This window comes from Eucalyptus grandis, chromosome 5 (assembly GCF_016545825.1).
Source record: "Eucalyptus grandis isolate ANBG69807.140 chromosome 5, ASM1654582v1, whole genome shotgun sequence".
NCBI classification, from domain to species: domain Eukaryota; kingdom Viridiplantae; phylum Streptophyta; class Magnoliopsida; order Myrtales; family Myrtaceae; genus Eucalyptus; species Eucalyptus grandis.
This window is the reverse complement of record NC_052616.1, coordinates 60,544,174-60,567,663: the sequence shown is the minus strand read 5'-3', so window position 1 is coordinate 60,567,663 and position 23,490 is coordinate 60,544,174. Positions and strand designations below refer to the sequence as shown.

The window sequence follows — 23,490 nt, the reverse complement described above, 5'->3', positions numbered from 1 at the left end:
TTAATCGGTTTATGAGACTTGTAGAGTGTTTATGTGTCTCAAGGTAGCTGGATCTTCACGATTGCGCTCTTAAATTATTTGAGAAACAAGGGAAGTAATGTACTAAGCTTTGGTTGAAGGCAATGGTTGATTGATGGTAAGTTATAAATGGCCTAGTAATGGCCAAGACAAGAAGCATTTGAACAGTTGCAGCATGATAAGTTTTGCATTTAAAAAGATTAGAAGCTCATGGCATTGTCAAACGGTCATAAGCTTGTTTGTTCTTTCAAGTGCACCTGCATCCATCACATGCTTTACGATACATCTTACTTTGGTACCAGGCATGGGTTGTACATGGTATTCGACTGCCAAGATTTTAAGGTTGAAAATTGCCTGTCGAAACATATAAGCTGAAATCTGGCAGGAGATGCTTTATGGGTAGCATCTCATAAGACCAGTAATTTTACTTAACATCAATGGCAAAAGCTGTTGCAGAAGTCACAATGTGCAAACCTTTCACAAATTCATATGACTTGATTCTGCAGAGTATCCATTGTCTGATTTCACTTTTATTCGGGCTATTGGTCATCGTCTCCATGTCATTGAGTCCTGAAAGAGTCAGATATTCACTATATAACCCCAAACTTAGACTTTCATTTTGTAGAGGCTATTGCAAGAACAGATGGCAACTCACTAAAACTAACTTCAGTCGAGTTGCTAGACGTGTATGTTGGGGAACGCGTGTGGTTCATCCTTTTCCTCTCTGCGCTGGTTCACCATTTTTGGAGCATCTCATGGATAGCTCGAGCCTATCTTAGTACTTCACTTGTGTTTTTGACTTGTTATAGCTGAAACTGATGAGAGCTGAATCTTGTTCACGTCCATCTCTGCTTGCCTCTCTGCGCTCAGTTGCGAAACAAAAGATTGACTTTTAACTGCCAGACGTCGTGGCAAAATAAATTCAATCAAGTTCGAGACCTGCTGTATTGCACCCTAAGATCATGTCATGAGTACAAACTTCAGAGGATAATTCAGATGCATAATGAGGTCGGTCGTCGTTGTTTTAAGTTGTTTCTTTTCTATATCTAATCCATGTGAAGAATTATCAATCGTTTCGCACAAAATGAGTTTTCTCAAGACAAATGTTCATAGCTTCCTCCACACGATAGCTTAATGATCATTTGAACTCAAACTCAACCGTGGAATGCATGCGGGAACTTTTCGGCCTGTAAACAGAAAATTCATCAGTTGTCTTGTTCTTGTTGACGCCGTTTTATAAGTTCACCCTCTATGGCCTTCTTCGCCGCCTTGGCCATTTCCACTTGCTTTAGGGTGAACTCCTCGGCCTCCTTAATCTCCTCGATCTCCTTCAGGATCACCTCCCTTCCACTTCTCCGCCTCACTTTTCTTGGCGTTCCCTGCTTCCATCTGAAACGCTGCCGCTGCCAACTTCATCTCCGCCAAATTATCTGACTCCTCGACCTTCCTGCTCAAGGACTCAAACTCCTGTACCGACATTCTGATCCAGCCGCTGGAATCAGGGTCTGATTCACTCACCATGTCTGTCTTGGCTTTCAGGTTCTTGATCTATTTGGGCACCCTCTTCTCTGCTGTTTTTGCCACCTCTGCCTCTTTCAATGCTGCCTCTAGCATCCTCTCTGCCTCTCTTGCCCAGAACAGTTCGCTTCGGCTTTACGCTCTCCTCATGTCCTTTGCTTCCTGCATAGTCTTTTGAATTGCCAATGATATTGTCTGTTCGTCAGCAGCATCAATTTCCATCTCTTCCTGAAGGACCGCTTCAAGTTCCTGCTTTTGTTGGACCAATTCAGCATGAAGACTTCAGCTTGAAGGATCTTCATGCTGCTATCCAATATCGCTTCCCATGCATCCAAACTGATGAGCTCCGTCTTCATGTCCTCCAGTTCCTGCGTCAGAGATTTCACCAGCTCTCTACAAGAGCCCTCTTCTTCTGTGACATTTTGTAACGCCTTTGCGCCGAAGTCGATTTTCAGGGACAGAAGAAAAGAAAGAAGGAAATGGAAAGTATGGACAAATCCCCATATCTTGTCAATCGGCCTTCGGTTTGAAACAAGAGCACGAGAAATAATCCACCCACTGTTTCCTTTTCTTCATCGGCTTGGGCTTGTCGGGATTCACTAGCCATGGCGGGAGCAGCATGCTCCGCAAAGAGGAGGACCGCGACTCCATCTCCATCGAGCCGGGCTTGTCGGGATTCACTAGCCATGGCGGGAGCAGCATGCTCCGCAAAGAGGAGGACCGCGACTCCATCTCCATCGAGCCGGGCTTGTTGGGATTCACTTGCAATGGCGGGAGCAGCATGTTCCGCAAAGAGGAGGACCGCGACTCCATCTCGATCTGCTCGAGTATCACCTCCTTTCCTTCACATATGATTTTGACCTCACATGTCTCTGGTGCTTTCTGAAGTAACTGATCAGCTATCCCATTTCCCTTGTTAGATTTCAACCTCCTAACACCCCAAAAGAAAGAGCCATGTCCAAATTCACAACTTTGTAACTGAAGCTCTAAACAGATTAAACAAAAAGAGAAGGATGTAGACCCTAACCTCAAATTGGATTTGGCAGTGCCGACCACTAAGTTGGTTATGTTGAGGTCAGGGATGAGATCTAGGATGGTCTCCGCAACCATGTCATTCTCAACGAGGATGGTGTCCACCCTAACCTGTTTCATTAGCTTTTCCTTAATATAATCACAATAGGTATAAGGAAAAAACATATAACCAAGTGTTTTTAGATATGATAGAAATGGGTTTTGTGACTCTGAAGTTCCTTGTCCAAATGCAAATGGCATTTTGGTTCATTTTTTGCTTAACTTTGGAATATGCAATTGTATTTCTAAAGGCCTTTCTTTCAAGGTAGGTCTGAAGGTACTTTGGAAAGTAACATTCTCACCATGTAAATAGACTTTTTTTCTTCCAACTTTGCCCTTGCTCAACTTTCATAATTTCGGAAATGTTCATGAGAACCCTAACTGGCCGGTGGAGGTCTTAGCTACTGGTGAGCCGCTGACAAGCCACTACCACTCTTGCTTGAGGTCACCAACCTCAAGCGAACTGGCTTGAGGTTGCTAGACCATATGCGATGCTTGGGTCATGCTTGAGGTTGCACTACCTCAGGTGAGGATGGCAAATGGCGGTTAGTTTCATTGGTAAATAGATTGAGACTTAAAAAAAAAAAATAGTAAAAGTCCTTTTGCAAAGTGTATTTTTACCAAACGATATTTAGGTCAAAGTTGCTTCCAAATGTATTTTAAAATAGAATTTACCAAATACTATTTGTGTTTCAAAATTCCATTTAGCCCAAAGGTATTTGCATATTTTTCCATGAAAATATTTTCCCTAGAGTCAAACCAAATGGGGAGGATGTTATGAATTGTACCTTAAAGGAAATGCATATGTTCCGATACTTCTGTAGTCGTCGGCTCCTTTTGCCTCTTTCTTGTGACCTGGCCGTTTGTGCTAGCTGTTCGTTTGCCCCAGATATGGGTAGATTTCCTACTGATGACAATATTTTGGCTTATTAATCATCGCCAAATTGTCGATGACAGTAGAAATTTGCTACATGATTTGATTTATAAGAAGCATAAAGAAGCATTCAATCGTCTACCGATCTTTAAATGGTTTAAGCTTTTAGCACATCGTAAATTCTTCGATTTTCTAATCTTGGTCAACGTGAACTGTTTTCAGCGGATATCCTCCATTATCCTAATATTGTACTTTTCTTTAAACCATTGTATGGATTTACTAGAAACAAAAAGTAAGTGTAGAGTCAAGTGACTATATCCTACTATTAATTTTGGTGCTCCTAGTAATTTCTGATTAAATAGTCAAAGCAGCAGAAAGAATCAAGACGGCTAGACAGCCCCTTAACCACAACGCAATAAACACCAACGAATGATGGATTTATAAATTCTATCTAGGACCCCTTATAGACAATGTGCAAGTAAATCCAAATTACGATTCATTTGGTTTATATCATGTCGACGATAAATCAAAGATGCAATTCATTTTTCGGAGTAACATATTGCCTAAACTTATTTTACTAAACCGATCGAGCTGATCATATGTCAATAATTATACTATGATTGGTTTGGTTTTAGTTATCACATGGAGATGAAACTGTGCGATATTGTATATTTCTTATTTACTACTTTGACACATAGTCACCAAGTCAGATGCAGCCAAAAGATAAAAATAAAAAGAACAAGAAAGGAAAAAAGAGTTAAAATGGTTCTCCTCCCTTTGTCTCGGCTGCACATGACGACATTAACGGCGGTCGCGACCAGATTCTTTTCCGCGCTACCGAGGTTCTCTATCCACCGTTTTGGACCACGAACCACCCACCATCACATCCACCGCCGTCGTGGGTGAGAGAGAGAGAGAGAGAGAGAGAGAGAGAGAGAGAGAGAGAGAGAGAGAGAGAGAGGGAGAGGGATTCTTACACGCGCTCGGAACGAAGCGGATCTCAGGGAAGACGTGCACCAGGAAGACGATCGTGTTCGACCGGTCGGCGACGGCCTTCTTCAGCGTCCATGTCAGCGCGTCCATGCTCGTCTGACCCTTCGCTCCCACCGCCACGTACACGCACTCAACGCCCCCCAGTGGACTATTCTTGTGTATGTCGAATGAGAACAAGCTCATCGCTTCCGGGTCCACCCCGTTTTCCCCCATCGAGCTGCTGCCGATTTCGAAGAATTCGCTCGAGTCGTCCTCCTCCTCGATGTCGCTCATCCCGTCCGCGTTTCCGTGGTAGTTCAGCATCTGGTTGTGTTGATCATACTCATGATGAAGATGGCCTTGATCTGTTTCAGTTGCTCCTCGACTGTTATCCTGCAAATGCGCGGCTTCGCCCGACTGTGCCGTCATCTTTATTACGCCGACGCCTGGGGAGGGAGGATTGAAGAGACACCGCTAATGTCCCGATTCTCTTCCGCTCTTTGCGAGTTCTTTCTATTTCTTTTTCGACTGTCAAGAAATGGTGGATGATAGAGGAGCCAGTGAATAGATCTTGATGGACAATTTTGACAAACTTCTTGAACTGTGTTTGCTTCCGGGTTGATTTGTTAATCAAGGACTTCACAGTTTGGCAAGACCAAGTTCTAGATATATATATATATAGAGAGAGAGAGAGAGATAGAGAGAGATCTTGTTCGTTGACTTTTCCAAGGGCGGGCGGCCCCACGGACAACGAAGGATTTGACTCTTTAAGATTCTCGACTTCGATGGGCACTTCTTGTGTCTTTTACTGAGGATGTAATGATGTTGCCATAAAGTCCTTCCCAAGAAATAAGTAGTTACCGTTAAGCTTTCAAGTCTCCCATATTTACACATTTATTGATACTTTGGAGTGAGTTGAGGTAGGGTTTGGGAACTTTGTGAAAAGAAAGAGCGGATACTCATGGCAATCAAAGCGTCTTAGGCTTTGCCTGACTCTTTAGGGTTTTCTACTCTCTTTTTTTTATTAGTCCTACTCTATTCTACTCTAATTTTTACTTTAAAACTTTTACCCTATCTCATTGTAGGGCATAAGAGTCGAAATCTACTAAAAAAACTAAATCGTCCCACCCTAATTCCCCTGAGAAGGTGGGGATTCAAACTCCTCATCTCCCCCCTTTCATGATGGAAAGGGTGGCCACCAGGGAAATCCTAGTGGTTTTTAAGGTTCTTGACTTCAATGGGCCGGCCCTCTTTGTGTTTTTTACAAAGGATGTAATGATGTTGCCATCAAGTCCTTCCCAAGAAAATTAAGTAGTTACCATCAAACCTTCAAGTCTCCCATATTTGCATATTTATTGATACTTTGGAGTGAGTTAAGCTAGGGTTCGGGAACTTTCTAATAAGAAAGAGCCAAGACTCACGGCAATCGGAGCATCTTACGTTTCACCTATCATGTTTCTGGAAAATATTTTTTCGGAAGCCATTTTGAAGGAAAATGACAATATTTCCGATGTTTAATTGAAATTTGAAATTAAACTAGAAAATATTTTCCACCGTTTAGTATTTGATTTGATTTTTGAGAAAAATTATCATAAAAGTCGATTTTTTATGATTTTAATTTTTTTCTTTTCCTATTCCTTCCTCTTCCTTGACCTTCTTCTATCGGTTGAGTGCGGATTTCCTCCAATTTTTTAAAAAAAAAGGAAAAAGAAAAAGAAATTAAAAACTCGATTTTTCAAAAAATAAAAAAAACATCAAAATAAGAGGGAAATATGCTTGGTGAAAGAAAATGATGTGCAAGAAGATATGAAAGATGTTTTTTTTATTTTTTATTTTTTTTATTTTCTAATAAGTGAAAAACATTTTCTTCACTTTCAGAAGTATTTTTTTCATTAGGGAAAGATATTTTCTGTGACTATTTTTTTTTTCCACGGCCCGAAATGATGAAGTACCATGTCACGTACGTGTATTATACTTGTTTATGCAATACGTATGGAATATCCGAATACGGGGAGGGAATCCCGGCTATTTTTAAAAGTCAAACGTACGTGAGATGACGTCGTGCAGGCCTCGACAGTCGCATCTCCAGTATTCTCCTCTTTTCTGTCCTTTTCCAATAAGCTCAATACACTCCGTGCAAGTAAGTATCATAGATCTGCTTCAACGGATTGCATCAGGAAGAGGATTGACTTTTTTTTTTTTTTTTTTTTTAAATCTTTTCCTCTTCCTGTTTTTGTATCTTGTGATTCTTGCTTAATACACTCCGTGCAAGTAATTATCATAGATGACTTTTTTTTTATTCTTGAACTTGGGATCCTGCTAAAGATCTCCCATAGTCTAGGATCAAATAGATTCAAAAGAAACAAATTTAGGGTTAAATTTGCATGAAATCATGCAAAGTAGAAGATTGTGCCTTTTTGTAGAAAGAGGAAGGAAGAATGTGCATATAGGGTGCGTTTGGGAACTACTTTTGGGAAAGTCTTTAGGAAAATGCAAATACCTTTGAGTTAAAGGTGTTTTCCAAAATGCAAAGCTGTGTTTGGTAAATTGTACTTTGAAAGCTCTTTGTGAAGTACTTTGAGCAAAATGGTGTTTGGGGAATTAACATTTACAAAGGAATTTTGTGGTAAAAAAAAATTATCAAAAGAAAAATTAAAAAAAAAAATGACCAGGCAAGGGCGGTGGTCGTCGCGACCTCCGGCGACCCGGCGACCTCCGGCGACCCGGTTCTTGGGCAGCGAGGTCGCGCGACGCCGTCGCGACCTCCCGGCGACCCGGATCCGGGGGCGGCGAGGTCGCGCGCCCCGTGCGACGCCGCCTCGACCTCCGGCGACCTAGATCCGGGCGGCGAGGTCGCGCGACCCAGATCTGGTCGCCACTCGAGCCTTCGGCACCAGATCTGGTCGCAACCACTAGACCGGCGACCAGATGGGTCGCGCGGCCCCGGCGAGCTCTGTGCGGAGGTCGCGGTGCAGCAGGCGACGGTCGCCGGCAACGCCGCGACTCGCGGAGGTCGCCCGACTCTCCGATGAAGATCGCCTAGGTCGCGGCATCCCTCAGCGGTCGTTCGCGAAGAAGATGAGCAGTGTTCATCCAAGGGCACGCAGGAAAAACAAAAAAATTCATGAGGACAATTTTGGAAAAAAAAAAAAAGGTGAGCAGTGTCTCCTCAAAGCATGCCGAAAATCTTTGAAAAGCCCAAAGCGCCCCCCACTGCCTTGGGCTTTCAGCCTTAAAAATGCTAGCATTTTGCCTAAGTCCCTTCCAAAGTTTTTTGCCAAACACCATTTTTTTTGCCCAAAGGGCTTTGGACTCCCAAGGGGCTTTGGGAAGTGGTTCCCAAACGCACCCATAAGCGTTGGTGCAGTTGGTAAGGGTATTGGGGAATATTTAGTTCAGAAATTGGAGGCTGCTTGTATGAATCCACATCTAGTATATGCAAACTGCTTCGGTAATTAAGACTTAATCGATTTATAAGACTTGCATAGTGTTTTAATTTTTAATTTTTGATGTCGAGGATCTAGGCCTAGCTTACCTTACGGGAGCACAGCACTTGTCAGTACCTCGGGGAGGCTTGAACTTGCATAGTGTTTTATGTATCTCAAGACAGCAAGATCTTCACATTTGTGGTCTTAAACTATTAGAGAAAAAAAGGGAAGTAAGGATGTATTAAGCTTCGGCTGAAGGCACTGGTTGATTGATGGTAATTTATAAATGGTCTAGTAATGGCCAAGACAAGAAGCATGAAATAACCAAGGCAATAAATTTATTAATTGTGTATATTTATAGTTTAGGAATTGATATAAAAGGGAATACGCAGTTATTAATATCTATGAAGCTTCCTATATAGGAAAAGCTTCAAAAGTAGCTGTAAAATTTTAAATAGCTGCGATTGAGGGAAAAGGAAAATCTTCCAATATCTGTACTGTTCGAGACTGGGAAATTTTTTTTTTTAGGTCATACGAAACTGTGAATTTGAACAGTTGTAGTATGATAAGTTTTGCATTTAAAAAGCTCGAAAGATCATGGCATTGTCAAACGGTCATTAGCTTGTTTGTTCTTTCAAGTGCACCTGCATCCATCACATGTTTTGCGATTCATCTTACTTTGGCACCAGGCATGTGTTGTCCATGGTATTCGAACGCCCAGACTTTAAGGTCGAAAATTGCCCATCGAAACATATAAGCTGAAATCTGGCTGGAGATGCTTTATGGGTAGCATCTCGTAAGATCAGTAATTTTACAGAACATCAATGGCAAAAAGCTGTTGCAGAAGTCACGACGTACAGAATTTTCACAAATTCATATAACTTGATTCTGCAGAGAATCCATTGTCTGATTTCACTTTTATTCAGGCTATTGGTCATCGTCTCCAAGTCAATGAGTCCTGAAAGACTCAGATATTCACTATATAACTCCAAACTTAGACTTCCATTTTATAGAGGCCATTGCACGAACCGAATGTGGTTCGTCCTTTATAGAAAACTAATTTCAGTTGAGTTGCTAAACGTGTATGCTGTGGAACGCTTGTGGTTTGTCCTTTTCCTCTCTGCACTGGTACGCCATTTTTGGAGCATCTCATGGATAGCGCGAGCCTATCTTGAGTAGTTCACTTGTGGTTTTGACTTGTTATAGCAGAAACTGATGAGAGCTGAATCTCGTTGATATTGGAGGTTTGTTTGTTAAAACAAATAAAGTGTTTTCTTTGTCCCACATAGGAAAAGTGGGAGGGAGTAGGCTAATTTAAAAGTGCGGGTTTTTCTTTATGTACTTAAAGAATGATTGAGTGGGGCTAGTCCCCACCATACCCGCGTGCGGGTGCACGATTAATTGGCGCACTTAGCACACCTGCACGCTCATGGTTTAATTAACACTAATCTCTTTGTTATTTATTCTAATTTTTATTTCTTTGTTATTAATTTTTTAGTAAACTCAAAGGTTGTCTTTTATTTTGAGAATTTTGGAAATAAAATAAATAAAATGAAAATTCGAAATTCTATTTAAAAAAATTATAATTATTCCGATTTTTTTTTTTGACTTTTCAAGACAACCTTTGAAAACAATTTTCACGAAGAGTTGCAAGACTGTTTCATATATATACTTGTCATTTTTCGGAAAGAAAAAGAGTGGTCATTTTCGAGCCATTTTTTCTGAAAAACAGCAGCCAATTTTTCGATTGTTTCTTAGAGAGACCCTGGAGAAATACTTGAATTGCTATCTAGTATTCTCATCCGAGACTTTGTTGTATCCTGGAGGATTTTTGCCGGTGACCATTAGCAACGTTGTGGGGCAAATAAATCCTTAAAGAAAGTGATATCACGCCTCAAAATCCGAGTTGTTTTACTCGATCCGATTTCATTGTTCTACCCAATTTTGAAGCCATATTTCCAACAATTTTAAGGGTTTATTTTGCTGCAATGGAGTCGGAGACAATCAAAGTTATGAATCAAGATATGGTCAAACTGGACCGGTTCGATGGGAACAATTTTGCTCGCTGGAGGGACAAGATGATGTTCTTACTCACTTCTCTGAAGATTTCCTACATACTGGATCCTAACTTGGCGCCTATAGAAGATCCTAAGCCTACTGCCAAGGGAGGACAGCTAAGTGTCGAAGCCATTGAGAGGGTTAATAAGGAAAAGAAGAAACGTGCGGATGATGAATTACTTTGTCGAGGACACATTCTGAACACTCTCTCCGATCGTCTGTAGGACTTATTCACTGAAATGAAGTCGGCCAGAGAAATTTGGAATGCACTAGAATTCAAATACAAAGCGGAGGAGCAAGGTACCAACAAATATCTAATTGCAAAGTATTTTGATTTCAAGTTTATTGATACTAAACCCTTGCTGGAACAAGTCCATGAACTGCAAGTGATTGTGAATAAGATTTGTGCCCTCAAGATTGATATTCCATAAGCTTTTCAAGTTGGAGCAATTATTGCGAAATTGCCTCCAAGTTGGAAAGACTATGGAAAAAGGCTGATTCACAAGTTGGAGGACTTTACCTTGGAGCAAATACAGAAACATCTTCGCATTGAGGAAGAGTCACGTTTACGTGATACTTCTGTTTTGTACAATTCCAAGGTGAATGTTGTGGATAAAAAACGGAAACTCGGCCAGAACTTCAAAGTAAAAAGCGGGGGGCATAAACTCAAGAGAACACAAAAGAAGCAAAAGGGTTGCTGTTTTGTTTGTGGCAAACATGGACACTACGCCAATGATTGCATTAACCGCAAGAGCATTTCAAAGGACAAGAACATTCCGGTGGTGAAAGCAGATGCAAATCTGGTTGAAGAAAATTATGTAGCCATGATTTCAAACATGTTTTCGAACATGGAAATTTCTGAAATCAATGATGCGATGGTTATGGTTTCTGAAATTAATTCTACACCACTGTCCAATCCGGTTGGTGGATAGATTTTGGAGCAACGGTCCATGTGTGCAAGGACAAGTACATGTTCAAGCAATTTGAAGAGATTGTTGACTCAAATGTTCAAGAGGTCCTGATGGCGAATAATGCTCTTGCAAAGGTTGCTGGAAAAGGCACGGTGGAGATAGACTTCACTTCTGGAAAGAAGATAACTCTTCTTAATGTGTTATTTATACCCGAAATTAGGAAGAACCTAGTTTCTATTGATTTACTTTGTAAGAGGGGGTTTCAGGTTTTGTTTGAATCCGACAAGGTTATCCTGTCGAAAAATTGGCTGTTTGTTGGAAAAGGTTATGCCAATGATGGCATGTATCAACTGAGTATCAATAATAATATTTCTAGTTCTGCTTATATTGTCGAGTCTTCAATTTTATGGCATAGTAGGTTGGCACATATAAATATTCGTTATTTGAAGAATATGAAAAAAAATTAGACTTGATAAATTTTAATGGCGAATTTGATAAATGTGAAATATGTGCTAAGTCAAAACTTACTAAGAAGTCATTTCCTAGTGTTAAAAGAAATTCGAATTTATTGGATTTGGTTCATAGTGATATATGTGAATTTAATGGTATGCTAACACGTGGAGGTAAAAGGTATTTTATTACCTTTGTGGATAATTGTAGTAGGTTCTTATATGTTTATCTCATGAGATCGAATGATGAGGCATTTACCATGTTTAAGAAATATAAGGCTGAAGTAGAGAATCAATTAGAAAAGAAAATTAAAGTTCTACGATCAGAAAGAGGTGGAGAATATTTCTTAAATGAATTCTCTTCATTTTGTGAAGAACATGGTATTATTCATCAAGCTTCAGCATCATATACTCCACAACAAAATGGTTTAGCTGAAAGGAAAAATCGATCTCTTGGAGAAATGGTTAATTGTATGCTTTCAAATTCAAAGCTACCAATTAATCTTTGGGGAGAAGCATTACTTACTGCATGTTATATTCATAACAGAATACATTCCAAGAAGAATGACATAACCCCTTATGAAATATGGAAAGGTAGAAAGCCAAATTTGTCATATCTTAAAGTGTGGGGGGTGCTTGGCATACTACCGAGCTCCAGATCCTAAGAGAACAAAGCTCGGTCCTAGAGCTATCAAAAATGTTTTCGTTGGGTATGCTGAAAATAGTAAAGCTTATAGGCTTCTTGATTTAGAGTCCAATATCATAGTAGAATTGAGAGACGTTGAATTCTTTGAAAATAAATGTTTTACAAGTTCTGAAATTATTGAAAATAATTCAAGATCTATGGAAACTCAAAGTGATTCTCAAGAGAAAGAAACGAATGATTCTAAAGACATGATTGAACCAATGAGAAGTACTAGAGTTAGGAAAATAAGACTTAGGTCCTGATTTTATTACTCATGTTTTTCTTGTTGAAGGAGATGGAGATAATAATGTGGTAAATAAATACCCTTTAGTGTTAAATTTAGAAGATGATCCTAGAAGCTTTGATGATGCTATGTCTTCTAGAGATGCTTCTTTTTGGAAAGAAGCTGTGAATGATAAAATGGACTCAATTATATCAAATAATACTTGGGTATTAGTAGATTTACCAAAAGGATAAAAACCTATTGGATGCAAATGGGTTTTTAGAAGAAAATATCATTCTGATAGTTCTATTCAAGCTTTTAAAGCTAGGCTTGTAGTTAAGGGATATATACAAAAAGAAGGAATATATTATTTTGATACATATGCTCCTATCGCACGTATAACTTCCATTCGAGTTCTTTTTGCTCTAGCTTCCATTTATGATCTTTGTGTTCATCAAATGGATGTTAAAATTGCTTTCTTAAATGGAGACTTAAATGAGGAGATTTACATGAAACAACTGGAGGGTTTTGTTCTTCCTGGAAATGAAAGAAAAGTATGTAAATTGATTAAGTCTCTTTATGGACTTAAGCAAGCTCCTAAGCAGTCGCATGAAAAGTTTAATTCGGTCATATTGTCAAATGGTTTCATCAATAATAGTGCCGATAGGTGTATATACTCTAAATTCACTAGAGACTATAGTGTTTTAGTGTACTTGTATGTTGATGATATGCTTATATTTGGAACGAATATGACCGGAGTTAATGAGACTAAGAAGTATCTAACTTCCATGTTTAAAATGAAGGATTTGGGTGAAGTAGATACTATCTTAGGTATTAAAGTTAAGAAAAATAGTGGGGGTTATTCTTTAAGCCAATGTAGTTATGTTGAAAAATTATTAAATAAATTTCGACATCTTGGTTTTAAAGAAATAAGTACTCCATTTGATTCCAATATTAAATTAAATTATAATACTAGTAGAGCGGTGTCACAACTATAATATGCAAGTGCTATAGGGTCTTTAATGTATACGATGCATTGTACTAGACCTGATATTGCTTATTCTGTATGCAAGTTGAGTAGGTATACTAGTAATCCAAGTACAGAACATTGGAGAGCTATTACTAGAATTTTTGGTTATCTTAATAGAACTAAAAATTTAGGATTGTTCTACCATAATTATCCGACCTTTTATTCAGGCTATTTGGTCATCGTCTCCAAGTCAAAGAGTCCTGAAAGAGTCAGATATTCACTATTTTTATAACTCCAAACTTAGACTTCCATTTTATAGAGGCCATTGCACGAACCGAATGTGGTTCGTCCTTTATAGAAAACTAATTTCAGTTGAGTTGCTAAACGTGTATGCTGTGGAACGCTTGTGGTTTGTCCTTTTCCTCTCTGCACTGGTTCGCCATTTTTGGAGCATCTCATGGATAGCTCGAGCCTATCGTGAGTAGTTCACTTGTGGTTTTGACTTGTTATAGCAGAAACTGATGAGAGCTGAATCTCGTTCATGTCCATCTCTGTTTGCTTCTCTGCACTCAGTTGTGAAACAAAAGATTGACTTTTAACTGCAGTACGTCATGGAAAAACAAATTCGAACAAGTTTGAGACCTGCTGTATAGCACCCAAAGATCATGTACGAACTTCATAGGATAATTCGGATGCATAATAAAATCGGTCTTCATGGTTTTAAGTAGTTTTTTTTTTCTGCATCTAATCGATGTGAAGAATTATCAATTGTATTTGCACAAAATGAGTTTTCTCTTTGTACTCAAACTCAACCAGGGAATGCACGCGGGAACTTTTTCGGCCTGTAAACAGGAAACTCATCGGTTGTCTTGTTCTTGTTGATGCCGTTTTATAAACTCACCCTCTACAGCCTTCTTCGTCGCCTTGGCCATCTCCGCTTGCTTTATGGCGAACTCTGTGGCCTCCTTAATCTCCTCGATCTCCTTCAGGATCACCTCTTTCTGCTTCTCTGCCTCGCTTTTCTTGGTGTTCCCTGCTTCCATCTGAAACGCTGCCGCTGCCAACTTCATCTCCGCCAAATTTTCTGACTCCACAACCTTCCTGCTCAAGGACTCAAACTACTGTATTGACATTCTGATCCGGCCGCTTGAATGAGGGTCTGGTGCGCTCACCATGTCTGTCTTAGCGCTCAGGTTCTTAATCTAATCGAGCGCCCTCTTCTATGCTGTTTTTGCCACCTCTGCTTCTGAGTCTTTTGTATTGCCAATGATATTGTTCCTGCTTTTGTTGGACCAATTCAGCTTGAAGGTTCTTCACGGTGCTCTCCAAGTCCGCTTCCCGTGCTTCCAAACTGATGCGCTCCATCTTCATGTCCTCCAGTTCCTGCCTCAGAGGATTCACCAGCTCTCTACAAGAGCTCTCTTCTTCTGCGACGTTTTGTAACGCCTTTGTGGCATCTTTAAGCTCCGTAGAGAGGCCCTCGACTGAATCCATGTCGGAAGGATGGACCTTCTTCATCCCGTTCTGTAGAACCTCGATCTCTTCAGTCGTTTCCACGAGCTTTGGCTCAAGATTCCTCATCTGCTTGGGATCGAATTCTTTCTTCAAAGAAAGGAGCTTCTCTCTCATTTCTTCTTTGCCTGCTTATTTTCGGCTTGAAAAAATGTGGTCTTTAGGTGATCGAGGGATTGGCGCATCGCCTGCATTTTCTTAGATAATTCGCAAATTTTTTCTCTGAGTTGACTTTGGCCGAGCATTGAACTTCGGCTGGTTATGCTCATTTACAGACCCTTTGCAGCCGAAGTCGATTTTCAGGGACAGAAGAAAAGAAAGAAAGAAGAAAATGGAAAGTATGGACAAATCCCCATATCTTGTCAAAAGGCCTTTGGTTTGAAACAAAAGAATGAGAAATAATCCACGAGCGGTTTCCCTTTCTTCATCGGCTTGGGCCCGTCGGGACTCCCTTGCCAGGGCGTGATCGGCTCGCTACGCTGACTCCGTTCCTTCATCAGCTTGGGCCCATCGGGACTCCCTTGCAAAGGCGTGATCGGCTTGCTGCGCTGACTCCCTCCCTTCATCGGCTTGGGCCCGTCGGGACTTCCTTGCAAAGGCGTGATCGGCCCATTAGGACTCCCTTGCAAAGGCGTAGGCGTGATCGACCCGTTGGGACTCCCTTGCAAAGGCGTGATCGGCTTGCTGTGCTGACTCCCTTCCTTCATCCACTTGGGCCAGTCCGGACTCCCTTGCAAAGGCGTAGGCGTGATCGACCCGTTGGGACTCCCTTGCAAAGGCGTGATCGGCTTGCTGTGCTGACTCCCTTCCTTCATCCACTTGGGCCAGTCCGGACTCCCTTGCAAAGGCGTAATCGACTTGCTGTGCCAAGAAGTGGACGGTGACCCCGACCCCATCGCCATCTGCTCGAGTATCACCTCCTTTCCTTCACATATGATTTTGACCTCACATGTCTCTGGGGCTTTCTGAAGTATCTGATTAATAGTCCCACTTCCCCTTTTATATTTCAACCTCCTAACACCCCAAAAGAAAGAGCCATTTCCAAATTCAGAACTTTGTAAATGAAGCTGTAAACAGATCAAACAAAAAGAGAAGGATGTGAACCCTAACCTCAAATTGGCTTTGGCAGTGCCGACCACTAACATGGTTATGTTGAGGTCAGGGATGAGCCCCAGGATGGTCTCCGCAACCTTGTCACTCTCAATGAGTATAGTGTCCACCCTAATCTGTTTCATTAGCTTTTCAGTAATGTAATCACAACAGGCTTAAGGGAAAAAAACACATATTTAGGTATTTTAACATACGATAGCCTCATTTCGTTCAACATTGTAAATGGGTTTTGTGACTCTAAAGTTTCTTGCACAAATACAAATGGCATTTGATTCATTTTTTGCTAAACTTTGGGAAAATGCAATTGCATTTCTAAAGGCTTTTGAAAGAAATGCTTTTGAAGGCCTTTAGTCCAAGGTAGGCTTGGAGATACCTTGAAAAGTAGCAAATATATATTTCTTTCCAACTTTGCCTCCCTCAACTTTTATAATTCGGGAGATATTCTTGAAAATCCTAACTTGTCAATGGAGGTCTTACCTACCAACGAGTCATTGACTAGCCACTGCCACCCTTGCTTGAGGTCACCAACCTCAAAATGAAATGGCCTAAGGTTGCTAGACCCCAAGCGATGCTTGGGACATGCAACCCAAACCTCACTTGAGGTAGTGTGACCTTAGGCTGCTTTGCTTGGGTCGCATGACCTCAGGCGAGGTTGGTTGAAAGCGGATGAATTCCGCTATCAAATAATTGGAGACTTAAAAAAAAAAAATTAGCAAAAGTCCTTTTGCAAAGTATATTTTTACTAAACAATATTTAGGTCAAAGTTGTTTCTCAATGTGTTTTTAAAATACAGTTTACCAAATACTATTTACATTTTGAAAAATTCATTTAACCCAAAGGCATTTGCATTTCTCCAAAAATATTTTCCCAAAGTCAAACCAAACAGGATGGATGTTGTGAACTGTACCTTTAAGGAAATGCAGGCGTCCAGATACTTCTGAAGTTGGCGGTACCTTTTGGTTCTTTCTTGTGCCCTGGCCATTCGTGCTTGCTGTTCGTTAGCCCTAGATATGGGTAGATTTCCTACTATGACAATATTAGCTCGTTAATCATCACCAAATCGTCAATGACAGCAGAACTTTGCTACACGATTGGATTTACGAGAAGCATAAAGAAGCATTTGATCGTCTATCAACCTTTCAATAGTTTAGCATGTTTTGAATTCTCCGTTTTTCTAATCTTGGTCAATGTGAACTGTTTTCTGTGCATATCCTGCATTTTCCTAATATTATACTTTTCCTTTAACCATTGTGTGGATATACTAGAAACAAAATAGTAAGTGTAGAGTCGAGAGACAATATCCTACTAATAATTTTGGTGCTCATAGTAATATTCAGATTACATATTCAAAGTAGCAGAAAAAATCAAGATGGCTGGACAGCCCCTTAACCACAATGCAATAATTACCAATGAATGATGGATTTATAAATTTTGTTTAGGACCTCTTATAGAATGTGCGAGTAAATCCTAATTATGATTTATTTGGTCTATATCATGTCAATGATAAAACAAAGACGCAATTCATTCTACGGAGTTACACATTGCCTGAACTTATTTACTAAATCGGTCCAACTAATCATATGTCAAGAATTATATTATGATTGGTTTTAATTGTCACAGGGAGATAAGACTATGCGATATTGTATATTTCTTATTTACTACTATGACAAATGGAGTCACCAATTCAGATGCAACCAAAGAAAAAAATATTGCGGAAAACAAGTAATCGAATAATAAATAGACAGAATAAAAAAATAAATTGGATACTAAATTTAAGTGATTCAATCATAGTGACGTGCGTCCACAGGGAGACCGGTAACGAATTCTATTATAAATCAATCAATACAATGAAAATTATAACTATGCTCGAGTCACTCAAACAGTCTTAGTGTTTCTCAAGCTCTAAAATTACATTAAATATCTCACGTAGTGTTTAACTCTACAATTCCTCACTAAATAATCTCTCAACGAAGGAATTATACATAAAATCTTACCACAAGAATTTAATTTGGCTTCAAACACTTGAATTCTTGAATGTTACTCACGAGTGAAAACCTTTACCAAGCACTGGTCAATGGTGCTTCCTTTTGAGCACTTTTGGGCACTCACAACACATTTAGAGAACGGCCTTTTAACTTGAAAAAAACCTATATGAAATCTGGGGAGATACTTAAACCCACTGTCAAGTTCAAAAAAAAGAAAAAAAAACTTGAAGATAGCCTCATCATCCAAGTGGGATACGTTCAACTATAATCCAACTTGGACTTTTCCTTTGTCAACACAAACTTTCCCTTATCTTTTATTCTTGGCCGACTCCTCTACGGAAATTTGATTACCGTTTCCAAGGTAGACTTTCCATCTTTGGCCACTCTAATACATAAACAATATCCGTATTCTGTATTAGTTGTTTTCGTATTTTCACATACCGAGTAATTCAATTTGGGTCGGTTCATCGATTGAGTTCAAACTCGAGATATATTTTAACACTCTCCACCTTGAGTTGACGATTGAGCCAAGTCACGATTGTTTTATGAAAAAATTCAACTCTGTTGCTACTCTCATTGTCCCCAATGGGCTCTACTACCACAAATATTTTTCAACACAACCTCCTCAACCATAGATAAAGTAAAACAATTGTTGCATCCATATCTATAAAGAAATCAAACGCATACCTTGTTAATTTTAGCCATTACAACAATCGTTGACTCTATAGGTTTCACCTTACTATAAGCACCATCTATGTCAGCTAATTCAAGAGTTTTTGGTTACAACTCCACCTTAAGTTGAACACCCTTCAGATCCGTATAAGCACTACTATAAACACTCTTAAACAGAAGTACTGGAGACTCGTCAAACGTAATTTCTCTACTGATAATAGGTGAATTTAATTTTGGGCACCATAACCAATAGCTCCACTTACCTTATGCATAACCTAAGAACATGTAATTTCGTACCCTACCATTGAGCTTACCATTACTAACTTGAACATAATATGGGTAACTAGATATTCAAGAAATAGAATAATCAACAATGTTACCTAACCACACTTCTTCGGGGGTCTGACATCCAATCGCAGTTGATGGAGATTTATTCATCAGGCTGCTTGCCGTAATAATTGCATTCGGTAAAAACTATTACCCATACCAGCATTAGAAAGCATTTTATGGGCTGTCTCTAATAACGTTTTGCTCATCAATTCCATAACATGTTGTGGTTCATTGGTATTAGTGCGGTGTTTCACTATACTTTCCTTCATGCAGAATTCATTTGACAACTCCAAGCAAAACTCCATGTTATTGTCAGTCTACACCTGCTTGATCACCTTACTAGTCTCATTTTCAATCAAAACTCTCAACTACCTAATCCTATGAATATTCAACTTAATTAATTCTGCAATTTTCATGGTTTCTTTGATAATTATACTGAATTGCACTTTCCACCGTTGATCTAAATCACAGCACTTGCACACATTTAGTTTGCTAGCAACATAACTACACAACAAATCTCTTTCACTTAAAACCTTTAGGCTTCTTTCGTTAATATGCCCTAAACGCATATGTCACAATTCAGACTCCTAAATAGATGCATCTAACGTCTTCGTGGCGAAATTTATCTCTATTTCACCTTGAATTTCATACAAGCCCTTATGCTTGATTACTCTCATTATTACTAAAGCATCTTGAACAATTTTCAGAACTCCACATTCTAAAGCATGCTGACACCTAGTTGAGTTTAGGGTACTTAAGGAAATCAAGTTCTTATTCAACTCTAGAACATGCGTCACTTCAGTCAATGTCCTCATGATACTATCATGCATTTTGATTTTAACATTGCCAACACCTACAACATCGCATTCAGCGTTGTTTCTCAACTAGACTTTACTATTATCCATGCATTACTAATTAGTAAACTGGTTTTTATTTGGTATAACATGAAACGAATAACCAAATCCGTCCATCAAATGACGAATCAGTAGTAACAGATAAGACATAATTAGCACTATCCAAATTACCATTAGCTACAGTTGCAACATCATTTGCAAATTCAACTACGATTCTCTTACCCTTTTCATCCTTCCGCTTAAGGCAATTCCTTCTAAGATGCATCTTTTTACCACAACTCCAACAGGCAACACCATCAATTCTAGACCCACTACATCCATTCATATTTATACTACTCCTACTGACACATGTATCATTTTTCTTTCTCTATTTTCATCTACTAAAGCAGCAGATATATGTCTGTCATATTATCTTCTATGGATGTTTTCACTTAGAATTAAATCTCGAATCCCATCCAACATCAAACTTGTTGACCTAGAGGAATTACTAACAACAGTGACAGTAGTATTCTAACTATTAGGCAATGAAGTTATCTGAATCAAAGCAAGTACCTCATCTTCAAAGTCAATCTCAACTGAATACAATTGACTAATAATCACATTAAATTCATTAATATGATTTGCAACTGACACACCTCCGCTTATCTTCAAGTTAAATAAGCGTTGCATCAAATAGACCTTGTTGATTGCAGAAGGCTTTTCGCACATATCTGACGGGGCTTTCAATAAATTAGCAATAATCTTCTCTTTTACAATGTTAAAAGTGACATTACAAGCCAACATCAGCTGAATTAAACCCATAGCTCGTCTATCCATATTCCCCATCAGCTTGCTTCATTGTCTCTAGCTTTTCCCCTAGTAGAGACAAGTGCAGTTTTATTTGATAAAGATAATCCCCAATTTGCATTTTCCAGAACCAAAATCCTTTCCATCAAATCTATCGATTCTCATTTTTCCTTATTCTATTGCCATTGATTCACTTTAACTCAACCAAGCCCGGCTCCAATACTAATTGTTGTGGAAAACAAGCAATCAAATAATAAAATAGATAGAATAAATAAAATAAATCAAACACAAGATTTACGTGGTTTGGTTATAGTGACCAACATCCACGAGGAGAGCAGCAATAAATTCCATTTTGGATCAAGCGATATAATGAAGATTATAATCACACTTGAGTTACTTAAATACTTTCAGTGTTTCCCAAGCCCCAATTACACTTAATATCTCGTGCGGTGTTTAATCCCACAATTCATCGCTAAATAATCTCTCAATTTCATGAAGAAATTATACACAATTTCTTACCACAAGAATTTAATATGGCTTCAAACACTTGAATTCTCGGATGTAACTCACGAGTGAAAACCTCTGCCAAGCACTTGTCAACGGCGCTTGCTTTTGAGCACTCACGGCATACTCAGAGAATGGCCTTTTAACTTGAAAAAAACCTATATGAAATCTTGAGAAGTATTTAAACCCATTGTCAGATTAAAAAAAAATAAAAATTTGAAGATAGCCTCATCGTCCAAGTGGGATACGGTCAACTATAATCCAACTTTGGACTTTTCCTTTGTTGACGCAGAATTTCCCTTATCTTTTATTCTTGGTCGACTCCTCTACGGAATTGCTTACCATATATTCCCAATAAAGTCCAAGGTGGACCTTTCATCCTTCGTCACTCTAATATAGAAACAATATCCGCAGTTTGTATTATTTGTTTTAGAGTTTTCACGTACCGAGTAATTCAATTCAGGTTGGTTCATTGATCAAGTTTAAACTTGAGACATATTTTAACCATAAGACAAAAAGAAGAAAGAAATGAGAAAGGAGAAAAAGTTAAAATGGTTCTCCTCTCTGTCTCGGCTGCACATAAAGACATTAATGGTGGTCGGGACCATATTCTTTTCCATGCTACCGAGGTTCTCTATCCACCATTTTGACCGCAATCCACCAACCGTCACAACCACCACCGCGTGCGTGAGAGAGAGAGAGAGAGAGAGAGAGAGAGAGAGAGAGAGAGATTGTTTTTCTTACATAGGCTCGGAACGAAGCGGATCTCAGGGAAGACATGCACCAGGAAAACGGTCGTGTTTGACACGTTGACGACGGCGTTCTTCAGCGTCCATGTTAGTGCGTCCATGCTCGTCTCGCTCTTCTCTCTCACCGCCACGTACACGCACTCACCGCGTTCCCATGCACTGTTTTTGTGGATGTCCAACGAGAACAAGCTCATTCCTTCCCACATCGGGCTGCTCATGCTCATTCCTTCCATCTCGTCCTCCACGATGGCCCACATCGGGCTGCCCATCTCCAAGACTTCCGTCGAGTGCTCCTCCACGATCTCGCTCGTCCCGTTGGCGCTTCTGTTGTAGTTCAGCATCTGGTTGTGTTGATAATGCTCATGATGAAGATGGCCTTGATCAGCTTCTGCAGTAATTTCCGTTGTTTCCATTGCTTCTTGACCGTTATGCTGCAAATATGCGGCTTTCCCCACCTGTGCCAACGTCTATGGAGAGAGGATTGAAGAGACACCACCGATGTCCCGATTCTCTTCTGCTCTTCGCGGATTCTTTCTATTTCTTTTTCGGCCGTCAAGAAATGGTGGATGATAGAGTAGCCAGTGAATAGATATTGATGGACAATTTTGACAACCTTCTTGAATTGTGTTTGCTTCTGGGATGATTTGTTAATCAAGGACTTTCACAGTTTGGCAACACCAAGTACTAGAGAGAGAGAGAGAGAGAGAGAGAGAGAGAGAGAGAGAGATTTTGAAGATGTATAATCTGGAGGGAGGGGTGCTGTGAAGGGAGGAAAAGGGTAGGCTGTTCTCTTATACGTTGACATTTTCAAGTGCGGGCAGACCCACGAACAGCAAAAGGATTTGCCTCTGAGGTTCTCGACTTTGATGGCCCCCCTTGTGTCTTTTAATAAGTATGTAATGATGTTGCCATCAAGTCCTTCCAAAGAAAATTAAGTAGTTACCATCAAGCCTGCCAAGTCTTCCAGATTTGCACATTTATTGATGCTTTGGACTGAGTCAAGCTAGGTTTGGGAACTTTGTGAGAAGAAAGAGCATATTCTCGCGGCAATCCGAGCGTCTTACGCTTCGCCAATAATGTCTCAATCTCGATTCTCACTCAGTGTAATTTCTCGAGACTATATGATGAGTGAGTACATGACTAATGTTGAGAAAATTCCTAATATATTTTGAAGATTGACAAAACTTTTTGTAAGTGTTCAATGAATTTAAACAAAGTATTTTCAAATGATATTAACGAGGAAACGATGTTCAAACTCCATTTATTATCATCCGGGTATTTACCTCAATGATTATATCAACAAAGCTTACAAATGACTATTTTTATAATGCCTAGCATCTTCAGACTTTTACGAGAAGTCTATCTAAGCTCAAGGAGTATTGAGACTCTGAGTATCATTTGATTAAAAAGTCTAATCGGACTCAGAAAACAACGAATATATATTACAACGGCTAGTGATATAGCTCATTTCTTTTCTACAAAGTGTTGATTGGGATTCATTGATTGATTGACAATCATCCAAAGACAAGATATTCTTTCCAAACGCAGAACTCTACTTATGGGAATCCATGCATGATTTTTGTGTTGATTTCAACTTACATGTTAACTATGTCTTTTTGTGTTGATTAAGCACTTGATTTTGAGTAAGCTGGTCTTATAGAAAGAGAACTTAGGTTAAACATTGAAAAAAATAATATTATTGACATTAAGGCTCCATTTGTTTTGCGAAAAAATGTTACATTTCTAGAAAATGTTTATTTAAGGAAGCTATATTTCAAGAAAATGATAGTATTTTCAGTATTCAATTGAAA

General features: G+C 39.4%; 2 protein-coding genes across 2 annotated transcripts; both read right to left on the bottom strand.

Moving 5' to 3' along the window:
- Positions 1–13,663: 13,663 nt before the first annotated feature.
- Positions 13,664–14,806, bottom strand: LOC120294093 (WEB family protein At1g12150-like). Its single transcript, XM_039314012.1, has 3 exons — positions 14,442–14,806; positions 14,079–14,278; positions 13,664–13,776 (listed from the first exon to the last, which is right to left on the bottom strand). The coding sequence occupies exons 1-3, from the start codon at positions 14,804–14,806 to the stop codon at positions 13,664–13,666; spliced, it is 678 nt and encodes a 225-aa protein (XP_039169946.1).
- LOC104445575 lies at positions 14,467–22,511 on the bottom strand. Its single transcript, XM_010059474.3, has 4 exons — positions 21,675–22,511; positions 16,707–16,825; positions 15,800–15,915; positions 14,467–15,703 (listed from the first exon to the last, which is right to left on the bottom strand). Exons 1-4 carry the CDS (start codon positions 22,090–22,092, stop codon positions 15,052–15,054), a joined length of 1,305 nt encoding a protein of 434 aa, XP_010057776.2. The 5' UTR covers positions 22,093–22,511; the 3' UTR covers positions 14,467–15,051.
- Positions 22,512–23,490: the final 979 nt, after the last annotated feature.